This window comes from Guillardia theta, assembly GCF_000315625.1.
Source record: "Guillardia theta CCMP2712 unplaced genomic scaffold GUITHscaffold_8, whole genome shotgun sequence".
Taxonomy (NCBI): Eukaryota; class Cryptophyceae; order Pyrenomonadales; family Geminigeraceae; genus Guillardia; species Guillardia theta.
The window spans coordinates 701,625-724,619 of record NW_005434666.1 but is presented as its reverse complement, the minus strand read 5'-3'; the positions used below and the strand labels follow the sequence as shown (position 1 = coordinate 724,619).

Here is a 22,995-nt window from a genome sequence, read left to right as displayed (position 1 = left end):
GACTCCACTCTCCTCTCTTCTCCTCCTCTGTCCCGCACTGCCTTCCCCTCTCCTCTCCTCTCCTCTCCTCTCCTCTCCTCTCCTCTCCTCTCCTCTCCTCTCCACTCCACTCCACTCCTCTCCTCTCCTCTCCTCTCCTCTCCTCTCCTCTCCTCTCTCCTAACATCTCATCAGCTTCTGGAGCTCTCCTGCGCTCTTTCCATTGGGATACAGTGAAGACATGATCTCCCGCGACGTGGTTACGGTGACCCTCCCCTCCCCTCCCCTCCCCTCCCCTCCCTCTTTCCCCTCCCTTCCTCCTCTGACGTGGGAGTGGGTCAGGAGGTTCAGGAGCCGCAGCTCTCGTATGCTCGGGTCGAGGTGGACAAGTACGGGAGGATGAGCTCGCTCACCATGTTGAGCGCGGAGGAGACGCCGCAGGCCTGGAGGTTCGCGGGGCTGGTGGGCCAGTCAGTGAGCTACCTCAACGAGCTCGTCGACCGCTGCGACGTGGGGCTGGTGAAGGACATGCGGTGAGAGAGGAGGAGGAGGAGGAGGAGGAGGAGGAGGAGGAGGAGGAGGAGGAGGAGTGGGGGAGGAAGAGAGGGCGGGAACATGGAACAGGGTGAGGCAGGATAAGGAGAGGGAATCCAATGGCTGCGGAGGGAGGAGGAGGGGGACAAGCTCTGCTTGCTCACTGAAGTCTCACAGAAAGTTTCTGCTGGAGGACTGGGCACATGCCCTTTTTCACGATCGCTTCCTTTCGTTGCGACAGCAGCTGGAGACTGCGGCAGAGAATTCGGAACACATGACAGCGCTGATCGAGGTGAGGAGAGAGAGGAGGAGGAGGAGGAGGAGGAGGAGGAGGAGGAGGAGGAGGAGGAGGAGGAGGAGGAGGAGGAGGAGGAGGAGGAGGAGGAGGAGGAGGAGGAGGAGGAGGAGGAGAGAGAGAGAGTGAGAGAGAGCAACGAGGGGTGGGAGCAGGAGGGAGGGGAGGGAAGGGGAGGGAGAAACAGAGCAAGAGAGAGGAGGAGCAGCAGGAGGAACACAGGGAGCACGAGGGAGGAGCGGCAGGAGGGATGATAGGTTCACAGACGCTCTGGCGGCGAGTGAAGAATGGAGACATGTCTGCCAGTGAGGTCGGGTTGACAGACACAGCTCTGACAGGGGACACGAAGACAGTCGTGCAGGTGATGATGATGATGATGATAAGGAGGAGGAGGAGACCTGATGAGAGATGTGTGATATAGGATGGTCTCAACAATTTCTTGGAGCTCAACAGCAATCATCTCAACATCTACCTGACTGCAGGTTCCATATTCCTCCGCTTCCTTCCGCTTCCTTCTCTTCCTCCCTCCTCTTCCTCCCTCCTCTTCCCTCTCTTGCTTGTCACGCTCTCCCTTGCCTCCCCTCACTGATGCTCTTTTCAGCTCGAAGTTACGACATTCAGTCCAACAACATCTGGGCCCAGACAGCAGAAAAGGTGAACAGAGACCTGCTGCTGCTGCTGCTGCTGCTGCTGCTGCTGCTGCTGCTGCTGCTGCTGCTGCTGCTGCTGCTCTCCTCCTACCTCCCAGCATGCCTGGCTTCACAGCCGCTCACTGGTTGGCAGGTCGGCCTCGTGGTCGGTGACGTTCCCGACATGAGCAACTCACTGTGAAGAGAAATCGACGAAATTCCGAAGGGAGTGTGGGGGGGAGAGAGACAGCAGGGGAGGAGGGGGGGAGGAGTTTTTGTTAAGTTATTATTTTCCGATCATGACAGCACACCACAATACTCGTCCCTTCCCTTCCCTCTCCTCCTCTTCCCTTCCCTAATTCCTGTCTCTTCCCTAGCTACTCGCCCTCCCCTCGCTCACGCCCATCCTCCTCCTCCTCCTCCTCAAAGAGTCGCCGACAAGGCTGTTGAGATTCGCCTGGCCGCGATGAAGTGAAGGGGAAGCGCCTGCTCAGCCGTCACCCGCGCATCGCCGCCACCTCCTCACTTACGCTCTGGCGCATGGGGAAGCAAGGATGCGCCGTCGCCCAGGAGAGCAGGTGATAAGACCTGGCGACCTGAGCCACCAGCGCAAGTCAGCAGACGCCAAACAAGGGGAAGGTTGCACGACACTTGGCAGGAGGGCAAGGGAGGGGAGGGGAGGGGAGGGGAGGCTGCGTACCTCGTCGACGAGAGATTGATATCGCTGCTCCAGCTCGTTGTTGTCCGTGCTGGGATCGTTGAGAGCGACGCGGACGAAGAGCGAGAGTTCGAGCAGCACAGGCCAGGACCCGCGCCCGTCGTACCCGGGGAAGGAAACCTCCTCCTCGTCTCTGCGGTGCTACAGTGAGACCTGCGGCAGCTCGCAGCGTCTCCTCACCTTGGCGGTGGGCTCGCGAGGATGGCGCAGGCTAGAGGCATCTGGAGGTTGGGGACAACAGGAGGAAACGCCAGGCGATGCCGGCACCTCAGCAGGAAGGACTGCCCTGGATGTAGAGCTTGACCCCAGTCAGAAGAGAGCGATGCACTGGCAGAGCATGAAGGCGAAGTACCTGAACCTGACAGATCCAACGAGTTGACAAGATCGTGAGGGTACGTCGGCCAGCTCTCGAAGTCGCCCTTGCTCATCTCTTCCCTGCTGATGTGGATGGACGAGCTGCGAGGAGGAGAGTCAGCACAGAGCACGACCGAGTTCAACTCACGTCGAGAGGAGCTGAAGGGATCGAAGAACAGAAACTTGCAGCACGATAGCCTCGCAGCAGCAGGAGCCCGGACGGCCGCATCCTGCGTTCTCCAAGATCTCCTTCCAGTCCTCGATGTCGCGGGGAACTGCCGCTCCTAGCGCCCCGATCATGAGCCGGACGCTGCATCTGTAGTTTCTCTTGACCCACTCCTCGATGCAGGCCCAAAGCTTCCCGATCATAGTCTTGCACGTCGCCTCCCTCACGCGCTCGTCAGGCTCCCAGTTCACGTTGCTCACGTTGCCGAAGAGCGCAGAGAACGTCTCGAGCGTCTCGCCCGTCGAGTCAGTGATCGCAGCCCCCAGACAGAGACCGTCATCCGACCACGAGTAGCAGCAGTGGAGCACCGGAGGCTGAACGGCTGGCTCGTGATCGTCCTCCATCTTCGCCATCCCCTCTGCATTCGTAGGCTCCGGACCGGGAGCTGCTGGCCTGTCTTCGAGCGCCATCACGCTGTCTGGCACAGGGAGGCCCTCAGGCTTCAGCACCTGCTCTGCAATGTCACCCATGCTGCTCTCGATCGGGGGAGCCGGCGCCTCGATGGACTGAGGTTCAGCAACTACGAGCAGAGGCTCATAGAGCCTTGGTTCCACCCGGATCTTCTTCTTGAGGGTGAGAGCAGAGCCAGAGAAGAAGTGAGAAATCTCCTCCTCGATGTCGACGGCGAAGCTCGAGACCCTCTCTGGCTTCGTCCTCAGCCTGATGCGACCCTTGGAGTAGACCGACATCGCCAGGTCTCTCAGGAACCATCGCATGCGCCTGCCCATGTTGATTCTCTGTGCTGGCACAGTCTGCACCACAACATCCAGCAGGCGAGGATGCATCGCCGCAGCTGTGGAGAGCGTTCTTGCAAGAGCTCGCTTCCACTGGTGACGAGCTTTGAAGGGAAGAGAGTTTTGCTGGTCAGAACGAGACCCACTCCATGTGCTTCCCAGAGCGAAGTCGGGCTCTAGAATATATAATACAGGGACTACCTTGGCGCTGCTCGTGATCGCATTTGCGCCTCCGTTCCTCTCATCACAGTATTGGGCGAAGCCTTTGAGTGCCCTTGCACAGGCCTCTTCGAAGCTGCCTGGTTGCTTGGTAGGGTTTACAGCAGCAGGAGTGGCAGGTTTCGTCGCTCCAAGGCCGTTGACCAGGACGATACCCTCTTTATACTCCTTGTTGTAGTTGGTCCCTGCAGCCATCATAGTGAGGTATCTTGATTCAAGAAATCTGTGGTTGCCAAGATGCGCTGATTCATACACACAGCTCAGCTCCTTAAAGAAGAGAGAGGCCTCTGTCGATGCTGTTCCTTGCTGATCTGCTGAGGCGCAAAGAACGCAGTACACCACATCCTTCTTCTTCGAGTAAGGCTCCAGGGGAAGTTTCTCCCACCATCGGACTGCAACTGGTGGCGTTTCTATCCAGTCACCGTCAGACGACCCAACGAGGAGATTAGGAACTGGCAGTGACTCCACCACGTCATCAAGATTGTCTTTGGGGTTCCATAAGAGAGCTTGGAGGCTCATAGGGTTAAGCTTCTGGTCGCTGTTACGTTCATCCGGCGATCGTGGGACCAGGTTGTCCAAGGCAGGAATGATTTTAGAGAGGTTCGAAGCAACAAAAGCAGGATGTGTGACACTGCAGAGGGGATCAAGCGCCATCATAACTCGCGGATCTTCTCCGCATTCTCCTTTGAGGATGTGCTCTAAGCTCAAGTGAGGCGCCTCGCCTTCCTTGGTGATAAGGTCCCTCATCATGATGGCATTGTGAACTGCTTGCGTGCTCATTGGAGCATTCGGTGCATTCGGTGTCGAGATCGGTGGACAGATGGGCATATCAAAGCTTGTGATGGCCAACTGCTGGATGATGAGGTGCTCTAGTGGAAGGATCTTTGTCATCCCATCCGCCGACTTTGACTTCCTTCTCATGAGGGCCCATCGCGTACATTTTGTGTGTATCGCTATACTTCGGCTGCTCCTCCATGCCTTGACTGCACTCTCAACCGTCGAGATCTGAGATATCATCTTGTTGCCACCGATTTTCAACTGTTTAGGGCCAAGAGGTATTCCCACCCTCTTGCTCACAGTCAAGGCTTGATTTCCAACAGAAGAGACATCGGACGCCGCGTCAGAGGATGGGTTCGCCTCTTTCTCCTTGTTGCCTCCCGCAACATCCTTGGCTTCTCCTATGTCCTCTTTCTTATCTTCGTCCTCCTTTCGTGTGAGTTCACACCCGACTGAGACGACTGGACTGGTAGAAGGACCATAGCAGATGCCAAACGTTTTCAACATCCCCTGCGACAAATTTGACCCTGAAAGATTTCGCTTGAAAGAGGAGAGCAGCCCTGGTTTACGTGATACTGGCGGTAACATGTTCAACTTCATCGATAGAACCTCGATATCACGAGCTTCATCTTCCTTCCGTCGCTGTTCTTCGTCGACGGCACTGAGTTTAGGGTCTTCTTCGACAACCTCTGGAGGTTGTTGTGGTAGCGGCTCAGCGTCAAGGGACATGGTTGAGATGTCTTCCAGGCTTCCATCAACCCTCCTTACTTCTGCCACATCTTGACCTGATCTTGGCGTGGACGCAAAATTCGCTGTCAAGTCATCAAGACTCTCGAAGTCTCCGCGCAAGTCATCATCATCAAGGTGATCCCCTTTGCTAGGTTTGTTTTCTGGACTAAAGAAGGATGCGAAATCCTCGTTCTCCAACTCAGTCATTTCCCTCATGTCGTCCAACTCACCAAAGTCCATCAGCTCTGAGGCATCCATGTCCACCCTTGCATTGGTTGCCATGTCATCCACGTCGATGAAATTTCCCTTCACATCGTTGCCCCGTTCTGAACTTCTTCCTTGTGCGTTCAGTCTTGGGGAAGCCAAGCCACCAGGAAGGGGCGGCATGGAAGTGGTGCTTCCCATGACAGACAGGGGGGTTTCACTTCCACTCGCCTCCCCTGGCCCAGGTGTTGCCTGTGGAGTGACGTCCTTGGCATTCTTTCCCTTCTTCACTGCAGCTTTCTTCTGACCCTTCTTGTTTGCATCCTGCGCATTGACTCCACCCACAGCCAAAACTTCCACACCGTCGTTGACCGCTTGAGGTGCATTGGGACCACCCGCTGTTTGGACCCCTGGCGCGCCTGGTTTTGATCCAGGTCCTGTAGGAGGAGCAACAGATGTCGGAGTAACTTCTTGCCCATTTTCTGCGATCATTTCCTTCAAACTCATAACAAACACATAGTAATCGACTGCACCTTTCTTCGACCTCTTACTGGATGGAGGCGTGGGATTTGTAGGGACACCTGTTGGTGCCGGAGTTGGCGTTGGGATCGTCACCTGCAGAATGTCATTAGCTCAACTTGAATGAGGACAATATTTGCATGATTACCGGTGTTGGAGCGTTCTTTCTCTTGTTGTTTGGAGTTCCGATCTTCTTGCCATTTTTATCTGTTTTCACGAAATCGCTGTCAATCAACTTGGATATTTGTAGAGCATCAACAGACCGAGATCATCAGCAGCCATCCCACCACCTTGCGCTTCAATGGCAGGCTTCTTAGACTTTAAGAGCTTCATAATGCAATCCTGGCACAGCATCATGATTTTTGACTTGCGTAATATGCGACAAGCAGCACCTGAGAAATGCCTGCGAAGACCCAGTAGCCATTGAACGCCGGCGAACATTTCAAACTATAGTCCGAGTGACCCCCTTTGGGACTGTTCAAGAATGTAAAAAGGCTCTTGACAGCATTGGTGCTCATGGCGCTTTTGCCGGTAGAAAAATTTGCCCATGCCTACGATGCTTACTTGTCATGCTTAACAAAGTTATCTCATCCGTTTTCAGACCTGATCGGGTATGCCAAGCCAGATATGATCCAAATGAGGGGCGGGCGCGATGCCAATCGGCGAAAGTCGAACAACTCGACTCGAAGGGTAAAGGAAAGTTTCACCATCTACCTCCACAGTAACCACCTTCAGATAGCATTAGATATCCCAAAAGAAGCATGACATGCAGCCAAACCCTTTCGACTTGGTTAGCAGACAGCATTGCGGGACTTTTTCCTAACTTTTCCCACTCGTTCAAGACCGACTGGGAATGATATGTCATGACAAAGACTCTCGAGGCAGAAGAGAAACCTCGTGCTCTGCATTATTGGATTGGGACGGTCTTGTCATCTTGAGAACTCCAGGCATGCCTTTGGGGCTGACAAGTACATCCAATCCCGAAGGATGTTGGTTCAAATATGAATCAGCATCGCCGAGATGCTTCGCAAGAACGAGTGAGACACACAATTCAAAAAAGCACAAGAAACCTGGATGCGCTTCATCTTAATGGTAATACATGCCATGAGGGTTGTATTCCTTTTAGAATGTCACAGACGCTAGTGGACATAATTCAGGCGAAGCATACCTCAAGAAGCAATTCAGGTGGATGCCAGGTAACGGGGAAAATGCGAATTGGTGAAATCGCTCCTGAATTTGAGGAACAAAGCTGTCCCCTAGACGTATGTATCCAGCTTCCAGCAACAATCTGGGCAAAAATACTGATTAAGAGAATATCCAGGAAACGTCTTGACTTTGAATTCAAGGGGAATCATTCAGACATACCTCTCAGCTCTGTTCACGAAAGCATCATTTAGAAGAACGAAACATTCTGGCACGCTGGACAGTGCTGTCTCCACAGGAGTGATTGGAATCGTTTCCTGTGCAAGTGCAACAATTATGCTATTCTTCCAAGTATCAGGCAGCTGCAGCAAACCTGTATCGATTTGAAGAGTTCACTTCCATCTTCAAATGCCCTGCGAAACAAGTGAACGGCAGGTTCATCAACAAAGCAAATTTGAACAACAACTGCAAAGGATATCACCTGGATTGTAATTTTTCGGTTCCAAACAACCAAAGCTCATAAGTTTGTTGCAATTCTGCGTTGATCAACTTGCTCTCGGCCAAAGGATTACTGCTATGCACACGTATATGTCACAAGAAGGAAATCAGCGCACATGCGAACTGTTACGTCTGTTGTTGGTTCAACGTTGATCCAGCTTGGCCAACAAGTGGCCTTGCAGGAGATATCCCTGATACGGTACCATGAGGGCCTTCCAGTTCCGTCAGTAAATATCAGTTTCACGCATGTGCATCACCATGCGTCAGTTGTGCCGCTGGTCCAGGACTCGCAGGCGTTAAAGGACCTGAACAAACTTCTCAGCCTTGAAAGATAAGTAGACAGCAAAGGGAAACAAACCGTCGAGTTTTGCATTTTCTGTCTGGAACTTGGAACGCCAACAGCATGCCAAGCCACCATCCAGCAAGCAGAACTTGTAGGCAAGCAGGACTGCATCCTCGGAGTTCGCGATGAAGCCCCGAATCGTCAGCTCCTGGATGTTGCATAGCTCGACTACATTGGTGATACACTGAGGAGGGGGTGGGAGAGGAGGAGCCTCGCTAGCCACAGGGAGCGGGGGTGGAACCGGTTCGTCCACTCCAATGTTTCCGAGGTCTATCTCCATCCCAGAGTACTTAAATCATCACAGTACGAGTCTGCAGATGGGCGTGTTCCCTTCAGATAGACGACAGATGATGATGTGTCAGGGTCAACAGCTGTCCACGGCGCTGAAACAAGTGGAGGTATCAGAATTTCAATGAGAGACAGTGAACATTGGAGTGTGCTGACAGGTATTGGCTGCGCTCGAAAGAGAAAACAAAACAGAAGTAATCCAAAGACAGAGGGCACGAAGTAATAAATCAAACACGTGTAGGAGAAATGCCGGCCTCAGACAGGCGCGACAGGAAGGAAAACCACCAGCTAAGGTTACCACATGAGCACAATGTTCAAGAGAATTCAAGAGAGGGCAGCATGGTGAGGAGAGGTGGCAAGGGAGATCAAGGTGTGGGTGGAAAGAGGAAGAGCAGAGGATGCGAGGGAGACGTTGAGGGTGCGAAGGTGGTTGGGGGGTTGGAGACGTCAAGGAGAGCAGGGGGGAGGGGGGGAGGAAGAGGACGAGGGGAGGGCGGGAAGGTGGAGCTGTGGCGCGATATCATGACCGTTACAACGTTACTGAGTTCACTTTGGCGTCCGATCCCGGCCCGGCCCGGACTGAGTACGGTCCCGGTCACCGGGTGCGGGCCCCACTGCCCCCGGGCCAAGTGATGGACGGTGCCCCGCGGCCGGGCGGGCCCTGAGTGGGCCGGGGGCAGTGAGTGAGTTGAGTGACCGCCGGGGCCAGTTCCGACTGGGGAAGGGGTGGATCAGGAATCATGACCCACCCCCCATTGATGTCGTTGGTTGTACCGAGATTGAGGGGTGCTGGGGCAATGACGTTATTCCAGCAGAACTTTTAGGGCCATGCGCTCAGCGCTTAGAGAGAGGATAGACATGCGCATTGAGGAGACGAGAAGATCAGGGGGAGAACAAGAGAGGCTTACGTGTCTTGTAAAACACGTAGCGATGCTGTGATCGTCGAAGCAACACTTGTCGCACACCAAGAAAGTGGCAGGCTGAGTGCAAGACAGGAGGATTTAGAGGAGCAAAGAGTAAAACAAACATTGAGACAGAGATGAAGGGATTTCAAGAGAATGCAAAAGAGTAAATCTTCAACATAGATCGGCAGAAAATGAGATGTCTTGCGGTGAAATCTAGAACGAGTCAGATACCATGCTTTCGAATGTCTCCATAGTGACGATGAATGACAGGATCCTGCTGTCCTTCGTCCTGTAGTGAAGGCTTTCACTCAGGAGGGAGATGAGATGAGCCTTCACTACAGGAGGGAGAGGAGATGTGAGGGCTGTTAGATCCACGTGTAATGTCTTGATTACAGCGATCTGAAGTGAGATATTTCCGAGATAATCCTGCTGAAAAGAGAAGATGGACACTTCAGAAGAATGCAGACAACTAAAGAAAGACAACAAGATGTTGCACATGCAGCTTGCTGCTGCTCAAGCTGAGGCAAAGAAAGCTCATCTGCAGATCTTCTCATTGAGAGAAGAAGTCAGGCAAGCTTTGAGACTCGAGGCACACAATGAGCTCACGGTCACCTAGTCATCTCAAGAAGCACTCGCCTCCTGACGACAGCTCCATGTATTTCTCGATTCCTTGTGAACGAGGTAGCCTACCATGATGCTGACTGATCCCTGAGCTTCTCCTGCAGATATTCATCCTCGTCCACCGCCCGAGAGGTCCGAGTTTGACATCGGCAGCTCATGCTGGTTTGACTCGCTTGCAGGAGTCTAGTCGACCAGCCTTGTCAGACTGAGGCCTGTCGTATCGACTTCTCGTCGCGATCTAAGCCGACTTGCGATCAAGATGCTCAAACCGACGGTGTTACGGAAAGCAGCAGAGCCGTTGCTCTTGAAAGAAAGATGTACAAGCCTTGCTTTGCTGTCTGTTTGTCTCCATTCCGTCACTGTACCTGATGCAGGAATGAACTTATGTCGTTCATGTCTCGATGTGATCGCGGGGGATGGGAGCAGAGCTCTGAGGGGCAAGGTCTTGACGGCTCTCACCTCTCATCGCAAACCTCATCATCTCGCAGGCTCCCTCCTGCGATTGTTCGATATCAAGCAGCAGCTGGAGACCCTGCTCAGCTCCCTGCAGCCTGTCAGTGCGTCAGAGGTGAGACAGCTCGACTCTCGTCCTAGCAGCACTGAACGCCTGACGCTGTCAGCTCAACTCACAATCTACCGAGACTTCAAGAATTTATCTCACCATCCAATCAGCAGAAAATTTGCCCAAGGTCGATACGTTCGGGCACATTGATGCATATTGTGTCATAGACCATCACAATTTTCACCACAAGACAAAAGTGGTCAGAAACAACGCAAACCCAGCTTTCAATGAGACCTTCATTCTTGAACGAGCTAACTCACAAGCGCCAGAAGTTGTCAGGATTGACGTGAAGGACCGGAATAGGTTAGGCAGGAACACCGTGGTGGGATATGCTGAATTCAACACGTCTCTCCTGTCAGCACAAAGTGAATTGAACGACCTCAGGCTGCAGCTGAACGTGAGCGAACATTTGCCGCTGACAGACAAGAAGAATCGGTTGGCATCGCTTGTAGTCTCAATCAAGCTGCTCCAAGATGGTTCCGCAAGGAGTGCTCCTGGTCATGCGGGTGAAGACCCTTTCAGGCACCGAGTACATCAGTCGCTGAAGCAGCTCGTCGACAAGTTGTCGAGGACGATCAGCCGCCTTGAAGTTGCTTGTGTGCGGATCCACGTGAAGGATGTGGAGTACCTCCCCTCGCCAGGACATGCCGACGTCAATTACGTCTTCGCTTGCGTCTCCTCCAAGTCTGCCACGTGTAAGGTGATCTTGACATCTTTTCTGCCTCTTGGTTGTGACCAGCAGCCTGCAGACCTGCACTGTCAAACGCGTGGAGGGGCGAGCGATCTTCAACGAAGCCTTTGACGTTTCTTGTCTGGATGTCCAAGAGGAGGTCGTGCTGACCGTGTATCATTGTTCTGACACTTCTCGCCTTCAAGTCGGGTCCCATCGCGTGCGAGTCAATGAGCTTCTCGCGCATGAAAGCCATCGATCAGTCTCCTTGCGACTAGCTGGGGCACTGGCTGCTCCTGACGCACAGTGCCGGCTGAATGTGCGAGTGGAGAGGTTGGCTGGTTCGGACGAGGACAGAGCCAGCTCACTGAGGCTCGATCCTTGTTTGAAAAGCTTTGCCGTCCGCCTGAGCCTCGACAAGTTCTGGTTGCGACATCACAGCAAGTCAGACTTGGAACTTGGTTCTGCCATCACCGACTTGCTCGATTTGCTCGCGTCTCGGACGGGATGCAAGAGAGAAGATATCACTGTCTTGGATCTTTCTCCTGAGCACAGCTACGTGCTGCTACAGCTGATGTGCAAGGGAAGTACGAGGGAGGAAGCAGAGCAGATTGTGAAATTCGTCAGTGACTCCGTTGCAAACTTTGACGTCGGGCTCGCAAGATGCTTCACCAAGGTTTCAATTCTAGGCAGGACGAACGAGCTGGAGGCAGAGAAACTTTACATGAAGAGTCTGATCGGCTGTGAGGGAGACAAGCGAGCTCGGATCTCAAGCATGAAGGACTTGCGTCAGACTGGCCTTGGCAGTAAAATCTTGAGGAGGTGACGCGTGAAGTCTCATCGGACTTGTCGAGTTGCCTTGGGGTCTGACGGATGGGCAGGTGGCAGCAGCAGGCGATGGCGAAGGCTTTCTACCAGTGGGACTACGAAGTCGAGAAGTCAGCTCTGCTGCGAGAGCAGGCGGCAATGCTCGAGGAGGAGAAGCAGCAGGAGCTGTCGGAGAAGGAACAGCTGATCTCCGACATCTCGCGAGAGCTCGTGGAGACCAAGGAGTCACTCGACGCTCAGGCGCAGGCGGCGCGCGAGCAGGCGAGGCAGGAGCAGGAGCAGCATCGCTTAGCAGCCCAGGAGCACATGGAGAGACAGCACGAGCTCGAGAGGCAGCTCCGAGTCAAGATATCCCAGCTGAAGCTGAGCGGCGCCGGGCCTCGAGTGGCAGTGACGGTGAAGAGAGCTGAGAATCTGCCCAAGGTTGATACGCTGGGATGGATCGACGGCTACTGCGTGATCACCCTCGGGGATGAGACGCACAAGACGAGGATCGTGAAGCGGCAGCAGCACCCTGAGTGGAACGAGTCGTTTGAACTCTCCCTGCCCGCCTCCTCTCCCGTCCTCATCCTCACTCTCTTCGACTGGGAGCTCCGACGCAGCGACAGGGCTGTAGGGCAGCTGCACGTCAGCCTTGCAGATATCGCTCAGACCGTCTCAGTCGACCAGCGCTATGAGCTCCGATGCCTTGATGACAGCCCCCTGCTGGGCGAGGACGGCAAACCAGCTGTCGTAGAGTTGGCGATCTCATATGACCCCGGAAACAGCAGGGAGATCGAGGAGCTGAGAAACAAGATCAGCCACGAAGCTGAGATGGTGAAGACCGAGATGCAGTTGACCAGCAAGCAAGCAGGGGACGACCCGAGGACTGTCGTCAAGGGCGGAGCTGAACAAACTCTCTCTGCCCCGTACTGGATCAAAGTGCACGTGAAGCAACTGCTCCACCTCCCCAAAACCGACACCTTCGGCAAGTGCGATCCCTACTGCGTGCTGACGTGTGGGAAGAACAAGGTGGAGACGAGTGTCTGCATGTCAACGTATGACGCGGTCTTTGACGAGGATTTTGACTTGTACGTCGACAACCCCTCGCAGTCTCTCGTCGTCGAGCTCTTCGACTCCAACAAGTTCAGCAAAGACGAACGGGTCGGGAGGATCAGGGTGCCCGTGGGGAAGCTTGCTGCAGCGACCCAGGACCTGGAGCTCAACTTCACGGTAGAAGGAAAGCCTGAGATGCTGAGAGGACACGACGGCGAGACCACCAGCCTGCACCTTCGCATCTCTCCTCGTCGTGATCTACCGCTGACGGAATATGCCGATGGAGCCGCTGCTGCCCCTCCTGGTGAACCTGTCGGGAACGGAGCGAGTGAGAGTCAGGCGATCGAGGCAGCGGAGAGGGCAGGGCAGGGCGAGCGACGTCTGCTGAAGTTCACCTTGAAGGCTGCCAGGAATCTGCCCAAGATGGACGTGTTCGGTGAGAAGCGCTGGCGGAGAAGTTGTAGCTGACGACAGCTGAGCAGGGAAATGTGACGCGTTTGTGAAGATGTGCCTCGGAGAGCAGAGAAGAGAGTCGCGCATCTGCAAGGTGAACTACGACCCGACGTGGAACGAGACGTTCGAGTTCGAAGTCTGCGACGACAGTGAAGATCTGGTGTTGACCGTGTGGGACTGGGACAGGATCGGGAAAGATGAGTTGGTCGGCAGCCTGCATCTGCCCGTGGGGGAGTTGAAGTCATACCTGAAGCAAGACAAGTCGTTCCCGCTGCAAAGGGAGCACAAACCATGCATCGGGCACAACGGCAGCGTCACGACCCTCACCTTTACCTGCGACATGTTCCCGATACAAGAGAGCTTCCCTCTCCTCGGCTCGAGCGAAGCGACTGAGAGCTTCAGCCTCCTCGACAGCACGATCTCGAGAAGGAGCGGGACCCTCAAAGTTACCCTGGAGAGCGCCGAGCGCCTGCCCAAGAACGACGCCCTGATGCGCAGCACTGACCCCTACGTGATCCTGTCGGTTGACGGCCAGACGTTCCAGTCGCGGACGAGGTACAAGACCCTCGAGCCCACTTGGAACGAGACCTTCGAGTTCTCCTGCACCGCCAGCGAGTCGATCCTCAGCCTTGCGGTGACTTCGACCTGCTCGTCCCTCCCCCCTCACTTGCCTCCTCCCAGGTCTTTGACGAGGAAAGATTCGGCAAGGACAGAAAACTCGGCACCTCCGAAGTTCGCCTGCCCTCCTTCGCGCAGTCCAGCCAGAGGAGACTCGAGTGTCACCTAAACGGTGCGGCCAGCAGCGGCAAAGTCTTCCTCCTTCTCGAGTTCAGGGAGCAGCAGCCCGTGATCGAGGAAGACCCCAGCAACGCAGAGACTGCGAACAAGAGGAGAGAAGCGCTGAACATCCTCCTTCACGGCGTCGAGAGCCTGTACTGACCTTGCTCCTGCTCCTGCTCGCGATGACCCATTCTCAAGGCCCAAGACCGACACCTTCGGGAAGTGCGACCCCTTCATCGAGATGGAGTTGGACGGGTCAGTACAGAAGTCGCGGACGGTCAAGAATTGCTACTCGGCTGAGTTCAACCAAGAGTTTCACTTTCCCGACGCCTCGTCGGCTGACAGAATTCGAGTACGCCCATCCCTCGCCTCCTGTTCCCTTCCTGCTTGACGTCCCGACAGATTGTCTTGTACGACGCGAACCAGCTGTCAAGAGCAGAGAAGATAGGAGAGACTGACGTGTCGCTGTCGCAAGTGAGGCTGAAGCCGTCAGAGATCGTCCTCAACTTGCGCGATGACGACGGGAAGATTGTGACGGGCCATGACGGGAAGGCAACGACGATTCGAGCTCACTTGACGTTTCTGAGTGAAAAGGACGTAAATGAATCAGACAAGGACCAGGAGCCGCACGCGAGCGACAAGTTCGATCTGGAGATCAAAGCTCTGAGGTTCAGCAGCATGCCGAAAATGGACGTGATGGGATCCTGCGACGCGTACTTGAAGATCAAGGTTCCCAGCTCGCAGCTCTGACCTCGCCAGACTGAGACGCGTCCAGGTGCGAGGGGAGGAGTATCGGACGAGCTGCATCACAGGGTATCATGGGGAGGTGATGGATAGGGCAGTTGGGGTTGGGGGCTGACTTGTCGCTCAGTGGAATGATTCTCTCCGCTGGGATGCTGTTCGCAGCTCAGCTGAGATCTACATCAGCGCCTGGGACAGAGACACCGGGAGCAAGGATGACTTCATCGGCGAGCAGACCATCCACCTGTCGTCCATCAGTGCACAGAATCAGGAGCTGAAGTTTGAGCTCCGTGACAAGAGGGGGAAAACAGTCAAGGGATACGACAAGAAGGTGAGGGAGCAGGTCTTGTTGTGGAGCATGTCTGACGGGTCTTACAGTCGACCTCTATCTTTCTCTCCTTCACTTGGGCTGCCTCTCTAGACATGAAAAGTTTGAATCCCTTCCTCGGCGATGAGACCAAGCTTCCAGGCAACTTCGAGCAGACTCTGAAGCGACTCGCGATGTTCCAGTGGCATCTCCACCTTGTCACGCTGCAAGCCGAGCATGTTGACATCAGGAAGCCCTTCCTCTCCATCTCGCTCCACAGCCCCGTGGAGGTCAGGCGAAGCAGCTGGTTGCCTTTCCCTCCCAGCTGATGTTCAGCAGGTGGTGAGAAAGTTCAAGACGAAGCCAGCCATCACGAAGCCTCCCACATGGGATGAGAAGCTTGACTTCGCCATCATGGGGCACGCGGAGACTTTACACTTGCAGATCACATTGCGATCAAGGCAAATGACGCAAACTTCCAAGTGAAGCCTTGCTCTGTCTTTCTGCTTCTCTTGACCATTCTCAATCTCAGGAAGGTTGGGTCCTGTAAGATCAAGGTGAGCGACATGCTGCAGGGTTACCTTGCCGACCCGACGGGCTTCCAAGAAACAAGCTTCGTCGTCTATCTGCTGTGTCCCGACACCAACAGAATTCTCAAGGTCTCTTTCTCTTTCAAGGTGTTGTGTGCACTTAAGTGCAGGTAGGACGCGAGGGGGCATCGATCATGCCTGAACCTGCGGGTGAAGCTCGACGTGCCGGAAACCTGGAGAGGCAAGGACGCGGATCCTGTGAGCAGAGGACAGATGTCGGTTGACTAAGTTTGACCACTCGCTGTCAGGATGATGACGTTGGGCGCGTACAGCTGGAGAGGATTGAAAAGATGATTGAGGATTACACCCGGTCAGACTCGTTGCACAACGAATGGCTGACGGAGCGAGAAGAAACTGTGAGTGCGAAGAGAGAAGGTGGCGTCAGGAGTGAAAGCTCGTTCCTGGCTCAACAGGCAATGAAGATATGCAAGGACTTGGATTTCTTCAAGCGCAATCATTCTGAGGATCAATCAATGTTTCACCAGGTTCGAGGCTGCCTTGCGCCTTCATTTCTTGATTGACGCCATTCACAGATTGGGAGATTAGAAGAAACCTTCCTGGAAGTACGTGGAGAGCTGTTCACGAGAGAACAGACCCAGATTGTCATGGGGATTGCTGTCACCTTCCTTCAGTTGATCGTTTTGAGATTGCTGACCATATGGCTGTAAACTGTTAATTGAAGTGCGGATGAAGTGTTTTAATGAAAGGAATCTATAGAAACCTATCACACGACAACGAGGGGCGGACATAGAGGTAATCTCAAATTACAAGCAAGGCTGCAGATCAGCTGGTGTCGGAGCATGGATGAAACCATTTTACATATCTCATCAGTCTGAGGTGGAGAGACTGATGCATCTGACTAGACGTGTCACACTTATCAACTTGAGCACAGATTTCTAGTGTTTGAGAAAGCAGTAGGGCCAGCGCTTCTGAACAAAGTAGCAACAGGCCCAGCTTTCAAGTCTAACCTGACGATCAAAGAGAAAGAAAGGCCTTTGCTCCCCTTCCCGTGACTTACTTGCGTTCCCCTGTTGACAGCAGAGCCGTACCAACAGAGAGAGAAAAGTCTACCTTCAGTCAGAGCGATGCCTCCACATACCGACTAGTGCACACTGGTAGAAGCAATACTACACCTCCTGACTCTGCTCTACCTCTTCGGAAAATCTAAGTAAAGCTGACACCACCCTATTACAAAAAGCTACCCCCTCTATCTTCATTGAATCCTGGTGGGGTGGTGTCCCGTTTGCAACCTAGTTTGTGGTTGTCTGAAAATGAGGGTCCTAGGGGGTTTAGAAGGGGGTTGGGGTGGGTTAGACTCTCATATCGAAAGATTTTTTTTTTCTCTCATTTCTGTACCGAAAGGAACCATTATCGACCCTCGACCTCCCCTATAGATGACCCCACCACCCACTCACCATCCAACCACCCCACAAATCTCGAACCAGTACCCCTTCCTTCTATTAGAAAATCTCCTTCGATCTCCTGCTGCACCCCTTTTTTCCTGACACCACCCCACCCCACCTCACTGTTTGCACCTAAAAAAACCTTTATACGTGATTAATAAATCACCTCAAACTGAACGCCCTCCCTGCACAAGAATTTGATGACCCACCCTACCTGATCCCTCTTATTTGCTGAGAGATGACCCTAGCTCTCTCGGGTGCTGATATAACCCCCACCCATAGATGTCTAATCCGCCCGTACGTCTTTACCACAACAAGTTTTTACCACAGAAGTTTTTACCGAACATGACTCCACCCACCCCTCTGGTCCCTCGGAGTACCCCTAAGATCCACCCCCGCTTTACCCCCGCACTGCATGTCTGTTTTTGCCTCCCCACCCCTACCCGCCTCATATGAGTACCTACCCTACCTCATCGCTCATTCTTTCCGAAACCCTACCCCCTATAGCTACATAGCTCTACTTCTATCACCCCCACCCCCCCTGATTACTTCTGGGATCTCGAAGCTCCTCCAGCTGCCCTCCAATCCCCCGCCCCCGCCCCCGTCCCCCGTCCCCCGTCCCCCGTCCCCGCCCCTCCCCCATTCCAATTCCGCACGCTCTCGTTCTTCTTCCATCCCTCTGCTCTCGCTTGTGATCACCTTTGCCCTGACAGCATTAGATGCTGTTCGACTTGTGATAAGGGTTGCCAGGCTCTCTCCCGACTGGTCTCGTGTGGATACGTAGCTACACCGGGCATCTCAGCTTCCACCGTTTGCTTGCTCCAGGCAGGCTTGTCTCTTTCTTGCGGAATCTCGTTCTGAACGAACAGGAAAGAAAAGCAAGAGCATCGATTGATCCTCTATTCTTGCAAGGACTGCGACGTCCATTCCTTGATTTTCGCACATTTGTCGCATGTGATAGATGAAGAGATGAAGAGCGCAATCACGAGGAAAGGATCAGCATCTGAATTCAACAACTGAAGAGTTTTCAGCTCCACAAGACGCTTTCTGCTGGCCAAGGCCACTGTTTTTACATTGGTTTGAACATCGCGAATGCCGAGGGAGAACGAGCCGCCTCCTCGCCCTCTGAAGCTCCCGGACGGGAGCCTGGCCTATGAGGTAGAGTCAGTCGTGGGAATCCGCAAGACAGAGGGTGGGAAGAGCGAGTATCTCGTGAAGTGGGTAGGATACCCATCGAACCAGAACAGTTGGATCGAGGAGGAGAATTTGCCCGCATACTTCAAGGACAACCTGGGATGGAAATACTCCGATCCAACGGCTGACTGATGTGATACTGAGTTCTCTGCGTCGATCCCTTCTGGTACGTCTGCATGGCACGGTTCGAAACAGCGCTTGGTCCCAAAGGCATGAGAATCATGCTTGCGATATGTTGGAAGATTGATGGGATACATCCTCTCACATTTTAAGTTGTTGAGCTCTCGTTTTGTAACTGTAAGATTGCGGTAGCAGCTATCATAGAAGGACTCTGTTCCTCAGGAAACTTTTCTTCATTTGTACAGGTTGCGGTGGTCCTGGGGCAAGCGATTTTCATGACTCTGCTGTAGCCTGCGAGAACACCTGCTAAATATGTAAATAGCGATAAATCTCTAAGATGAAATATCCATGTTACATTTCCGCTCTGCCTTGTCAAACAGCAACTTGCAGGCCTCATGTTCGATGTCTGGTAGACCTAATCATGCTTGCGAGTATGAAAACATCCATACCATCTTGATTGCATGCCCCAAACAGCAGCTCTGGAAGCAGTCTTTGACCTGACCATCCCTTTTCATGCGGCAGCACAAGATATTTTCATACGTCACACCAAGCAGAAGATTCGGTAGGGAGATGAATTCAACTGCAGCCAGTCGCTGTGAAAATAGTTAGTCAACTTGATGTGAACCAATCGAGACCGCGATCACCTTCGCCAGAAATTGTGTAAACATGTTGGAGCGATAAATGACAACACTCGGCACATCTGCAGCTGCAAGTTCAAGAGTGACAGTTCCGGAAACAGCTAGCAAGGAACTCAAATGAGAACTCGAAGGAAAATCAGAAGGGATACAACCAACTGCTGCTGAACAACCACGCATGTGCTCGATCCTCTTCTCGACGTCCAGGAGTGTAATCACCTGACGAATCCTTCAGTGTGAGCTCAAAAGATGCACGAGACAAAGGAATCTGACACATGTATTAGCCAACTCACTTGGATTGATTCCTTCAAGCCTCTCGATTCTACGAGATTGTCCTGTGACCGGCAAGCTCAAATGCTGCAGCTCCGCACACTTGTCTTCATCGTTACCACCAGCTCTTTCATTGAAAGGATCGTGAGGATTCGAAACTGAAGGCAATGCTGCCGTTGAGGCATGTCGATTACTCGTCGACTTGAGCGAGAGGAGGGAGTACCTTGCTGCCCATCGATCGGACGACCTCCAGGAGGATCGGCAAGTGTTGACGCACCTCCTGCGAACCCATTACCACGAGCTGCCCTTGTGCGATGAGACCAAGACCTGAACGCGACTTCCAGGAAGGAGGAGGAGGACGGGGTCTGAGATTTGCTGCTTGCTGGGAGGGAGACTGGAGCTGGTGCTCTCCACTGGCGCCTGCTTGCTGCTTCAGCTGAGGGCGAAGAAGGTAGGGGGGTGACCTGCATTGCTCTCCGTCTGATCGCAGCGAGCTCAAAGACTGGGGGACCTTCGCTGCTCTCAAACAACTGACGATGAAGACAAGGCACAGAGCATTCACCTGTACAGACCGTCCGAAGGAAGGAGGAGAAGTACTGCTGTTCGAAGGGGAAGAGGACGAGGAGAAGGTCGAGGTTCCTGCTCAAGAACATCTTCTTCTCTCTCTGCTCTCCCTTGATTGCCCACATGGAAGGCGCAACATAGTGCACGATCTTGGTCTTGCTCCCTCTCGGTTCTCTCCTAAGTGCCTTGATGAGCCGGAAGTTGAAACCTTTGCTGTCCACCGTCACGACGAAGTCTGGCTCGGACTCGCGAATGCACTTGATGGTTCTTCGCAGGAGGGAGTAGAGACGGGGAACGTGCGGAAGAACTTCTAAGAACCCCATGACCGCTAGTTGATCCATGTCCGCCGTCTTCACGAGCCCCTCCCTCTCCATGTTGGGCCCACCGATGCCAGTCACTTTCAGAGGAGCGGGATGCTCTGACAGGGAATGAGATCACAGGAAGCAGGTGTCTAAAGTCACCCACTTGATCGGAGCGATCGGATCAGAGAAGCGCCGAGGACGTCACCTGAAGGCTCCCCAGCAACGAAGAAGAAGTGAAGGTTTCTAGTGCGGTCGTCAGGTTCTCCTGAAGTAAGCTCGCACGAGCGGACGGGAGCACAGCAGCATACTCACCTCCTCTGCATGACGGCCACGTGGAACCTTCTGAAGATGCATACCGACGAAGTGATCTTCGAACTCAGCATCTCCGTCTCTCACTGGTTACAGATCAACCAATCCACAAGAGCTTTCTGGTAGCCGCCATGTTTGACTCCCTTCAGTTTTCAATGCGCATCATCGCTTGCTAGCCACCCGAGATCGTCCTTGTGTCTCGTCCTCCTGCTACGTTCTTGTTCCTCCTTTGCGGCCCAAACGATCTCTTCCACCTTTGCCATGGGGCAGCATCAGGGGGTGATAAACGCTATATAGGAGAGTCGGAAAAGAGGGGTAGGGGTAGTAGATGAAAGGATTTCCATGGGGAGATCTTCGAACCGCGTGAAGCGCTATGGAGGAGGAGGAGGAGGAGGAGGAGGAGGAGGAAAGAAGACGTCGACTGCAAGCTCTCTCAACACCATAGCTGATCCTGTTGGTGTGCAGCAACGACTGCAGGTACGTCATGGCGAGAGGCAGTCCTCGTGCGACATGCATGACGGTCAGCTCGGGCGTAGCTTTGCCATTGCTGCCCCCTTCCTGCCCATGTTGTTGTGGATCTGAGAGGTGGCGGGTGCACGGGAGTAACTCATGCTGGCAGTACCTCGCGACCCCCACACAGAGGCTGACGTGGGAAGAATATAAGGAGAAGCATAAGAAACAGTTCGAGTCGAGGCTGGAGCAGGGAATGGACGAAGAGACCGCGGAGTATAGAAGGCAGCTAGACCAAGAGAGGAACGAGAAGGTAAATCTGCATGCTAAGATGCTTCATTGCTGCCCTGATGGACCTTCGTCAGCTTGCTCGCGGTACCAACCACAGAGATCTAGCAGACAAGGCTGATAAGGTGTTTGTTAGTTCAGCGACATGTATCTCCATCTTCTGAGTTTTATCTGTAGAAACGGAAGAAGAAAGACAAGAAGGACAAGAAAGACAAGAAAGACAAGAAAGAGAAGAAAGAGAAGAAGAGACAACGCGTCTGATTCCCTCCTCTCTCTCTTATACACACGCTCAAAGAATCTTCTCGGTGTGATTTACAGCATCATCATGAATGTACATATTCGAACAAGCTCTGCTAGAATCAATAAACAGCTCTTCCTCCTGCGTATCGTCCTGGAGGGACTTGAAGAACCTGTGGTTGAGGAGGAGGATACGGCGGCTGGCGATGAACTACGTGCGGGAAAGCAGGGAGGAAGGGGAGGCGACCGCCCGGAGGATCTTGAAAGGACAGAGGCCATTGCTTGTCCTTATCGTACACTGAAGGTATTTCGCCTGTGGTCTTGTAAGGAGCAGGGAGAGTGTGGGAAGAAGGTCAGGAGAAGGCATGTTCGTCAAGTGCTGACCTTGCGGATTTGTTGCTCTCTCGATGTTGTTGATAAGCACGTCGTACATGTTCGCTTCCTTGTGCATCTTGCCGATCTCCGACTTGACCTGAGTTGTCTTACCTCCTCCTCTCCTCTCCTCTCCTCCCCTCCCCTCCCCTCCCTTCCCCTCCTCTGCTCTCCTCTCTGCCCGAAGGCTATCGAACCTCCATCAGCTGCTTGACCTTGTTGGTCTCCTCGTGCATCATGCCCTGTGCGAGCAGGAGGTCACGAAAAAAGGAGGAGGACGAGGTGGGAGGAAGGGAAGAGCGGGGAGAGAGGAGGAAGTACATACCTCTATCCTCTTCAACACGCTCATCGCCTCTGCCTTTCCTGAGTCCACATCCTGTTTGCTACGACGAAGATAGCGGAGGATCTGGAGAAGGATTAGTCATCCTTCCTCTCAGCAGCAGCAGCACGACCTCCTCGAGCTGAGCCTCCGTCCTCCTCCTCTTCTCCTCCGCCTGCAGTCTCGTCAAAACAGAGGGGACGAACAGTCTTGGATCCAACCACAGCGAGGAGAGTTTTCATCCTCCTCTGCTCTTGGCTTTCATTCCTCATGCTCCAGTCCAACTCCGCTCGCAGCTTCTCGATCATCACCTGCCCCTCATGCTCAGCGGCTGCGAACAAGAGGGCGCGGAGGACAGTGAGGGGAGAAATGCAAAGGAGGAGCAAGGAGGAAAGGGCAGGACTAAGTCACTGGGGAGGGTGAGTGAAGAGATGGAGGATCCCAGCAGGAGAGCTCAGAGGAGGTAAGAGGACAGAGTCTTTGATGGAGGAGGAGGAGGAGGAGGAGGAGGAGGAGGAGGAGGAGGAGGAGGAGGAGGAGGAGGAGGAGGAGGAGGAGGAGGAGGAGGAGGAGGAGGAGGAGGAGGAGGTCGTGGTGGTTGCCGTAGGTGAGGGGGGGGGTGCTGGCCTTCATTGGTCGTAGTAGCATGATCTTTTTCCTTCCCTTTCGGATCATGATCTCGCTTCCCTTCGCGCTATCTTATCATAACTCTCCCTTCGACTATCCCCGGTCTCATCATAATCTGCTTCTCCTTCGCCTTCCTCCTTAGTAGTCTTCCTCTTCGCCTTTGTCCTCCTCCTTGTCCTCATCCCTTTGACCTTGTCTTCACCATGAACTTTGTCTATGAAACT

General features: G+C 53.7%; 7 protein-coding genes across 7 annotated transcripts in view; 4 read left to right on the top strand and 3 right to left on the bottom strand.

Moving 5' to 3' along the window:
- The window catches only part of GUITHDRAFT_101782 (hypothetical protein), a gene marked incomplete at both ends in the record, with an annotated part of 6,123 nt that extends 4,484 nt beyond the window's left edge, over positions 1–1,639 (top strand). Inside the window, 7 exons of the mRNA XM_005839545.1 lie at positions 175–244; positions 322–512; positions 691–805; positions 1,074–1,169; positions 1,230–1,290; positions 1,410–1,462; positions 1,592–1,639. Coding sequence (XP_005839602.1) covers positions 175–244; positions 322–512; positions 691–805; positions 1,074–1,169; positions 1,230–1,290; positions 1,410–1,462; positions 1,592–1,639 — 634 coding nt within the window. The remainder of the gene's footprint in view (positions 1–174; positions 245–321; positions 513–690; positions 806–1,073; positions 1,170–1,229; positions 1,291–1,409; positions 1,463–1,591) is intronic.
- Positions 1,640–1,708: 69 nt separating this feature from the next.
- On the bottom strand, positions 1,709–2,437 carry GUITHDRAFT_150597 (hypothetical protein). Its single transcript, XM_005839544.1, has 4 exons — positions 2,336–2,437; positions 2,138–2,288; positions 1,968–2,033; positions 1,709–1,923 (listed from the first exon to the last, which is right to left on the bottom strand). The coding sequence occupies exons 1-4, from the start codon at positions 2,374–2,376 to the stop codon at positions 1,861–1,863; spliced, it is 321 nt and encodes a 106-aa protein (XP_005839601.1). The 5' UTR covers positions 2,377–2,437; the 3' UTR covers positions 1,709–1,860.
- A 9,719-nt stretch (positions 2,438–12,156) lies between these two features.
- Positions 12,157–12,420, top strand: GUITHDRAFT_40684 (hypothetical protein; the record flags this gene model as incomplete). The annotated part of the gene is made up of 1 exon (XM_005839543.1): positions 12,157–12,420. A coding segment is annotated over one exon (264 nt), but the record flags the coding sequence as incomplete, so codon positions are not given.
- A 5,756-nt stretch (positions 12,421–18,176) lies between these two features.
- Positions 18,177–18,410, top strand: GUITHDRAFT_101779 (hypothetical protein; the record flags this gene model as incomplete). Its single annotated transcript, XM_005839542.1, has 1 exon — positions 18,177–18,410. One exon carries the CDS (start codon positions 18,177–18,179, stop codon positions 18,408–18,410), a length of 234 nt encoding a protein of 77 aa, XP_005839599.1.
- A 261-nt stretch (positions 18,411–18,671) lies between these two features.
- Positions 18,672–20,662, bottom strand: GUITHDRAFT_161233 (hypothetical protein; the record flags this gene model as incomplete). Its single annotated transcript, XM_005839541.1, has 12 exons — positions 20,482–20,662; positions 20,333–20,412; positions 19,866–20,285; positions 19,768–19,814; positions 19,631–19,723; positions 19,527–19,583; positions 19,423–19,473; positions 19,327–19,368; positions 19,189–19,252; positions 19,043–19,137; positions 18,896–18,991; positions 18,672–18,701 (listed from the first exon to the last, which is right to left on the bottom strand). Exons 1-12 carry the CDS (start codon positions 20,550–20,552, stop codon positions 18,672–18,674), a joined length of 1,146 nt encoding a protein of 381 aa, XP_005839598.1. The 5' UTR covers positions 20,553–20,662.
- A 158-nt stretch (positions 20,663–20,820) lies between these two features.
- On the top strand, positions 20,821–21,477 carry GUITHDRAFT_101777 (poorly characterized protein found; the record flags this gene model as incomplete). The annotated part of the gene is made up of 4 exons (XM_005839540.1): positions 20,821–20,955; positions 21,098–21,241; positions 21,294–21,341; positions 21,394–21,477. The coding sequence occupies 4 exons, from the start codon at positions 20,821–20,823 to the stop codon at positions 21,475–21,477; spliced, it is 411 nt and encodes a 136-aa protein (XP_005839597.1).
- Positions 21,478–21,514: 37 nt separating this feature from the next.
- GUITHDRAFT_150596 (hypothetical protein) overlaps positions 21,515–22,995 on the bottom strand; it is a 1,924-nt gene continuing 443 nt past the window's right edge. The window contains exons 2-7 of the mRNA XM_005839539.1: positions 22,366–22,532; positions 22,278–22,319; positions 22,151–22,231; positions 22,023–22,067; positions 21,838–21,925; positions 21,515–21,766 (exon numbers count right to left, since the gene is read on the bottom strand). Coding sequence (XP_005839596.1) covers positions 21,576–21,766; positions 21,838–21,925; positions 22,023–22,067; positions 22,151–22,231; positions 22,278–22,319; positions 22,366–22,386 — 468 coding nt within the window. The 5' untranslated portion in view covers positions 22,387–22,532 and the 3' untranslated portion in view covers positions 21,515–21,575. The remainder of the gene's footprint in view (positions 21,767–21,837; positions 21,926–22,022; positions 22,068–22,150; positions 22,232–22,277; positions 22,320–22,365; positions 22,533–22,995) is intronic.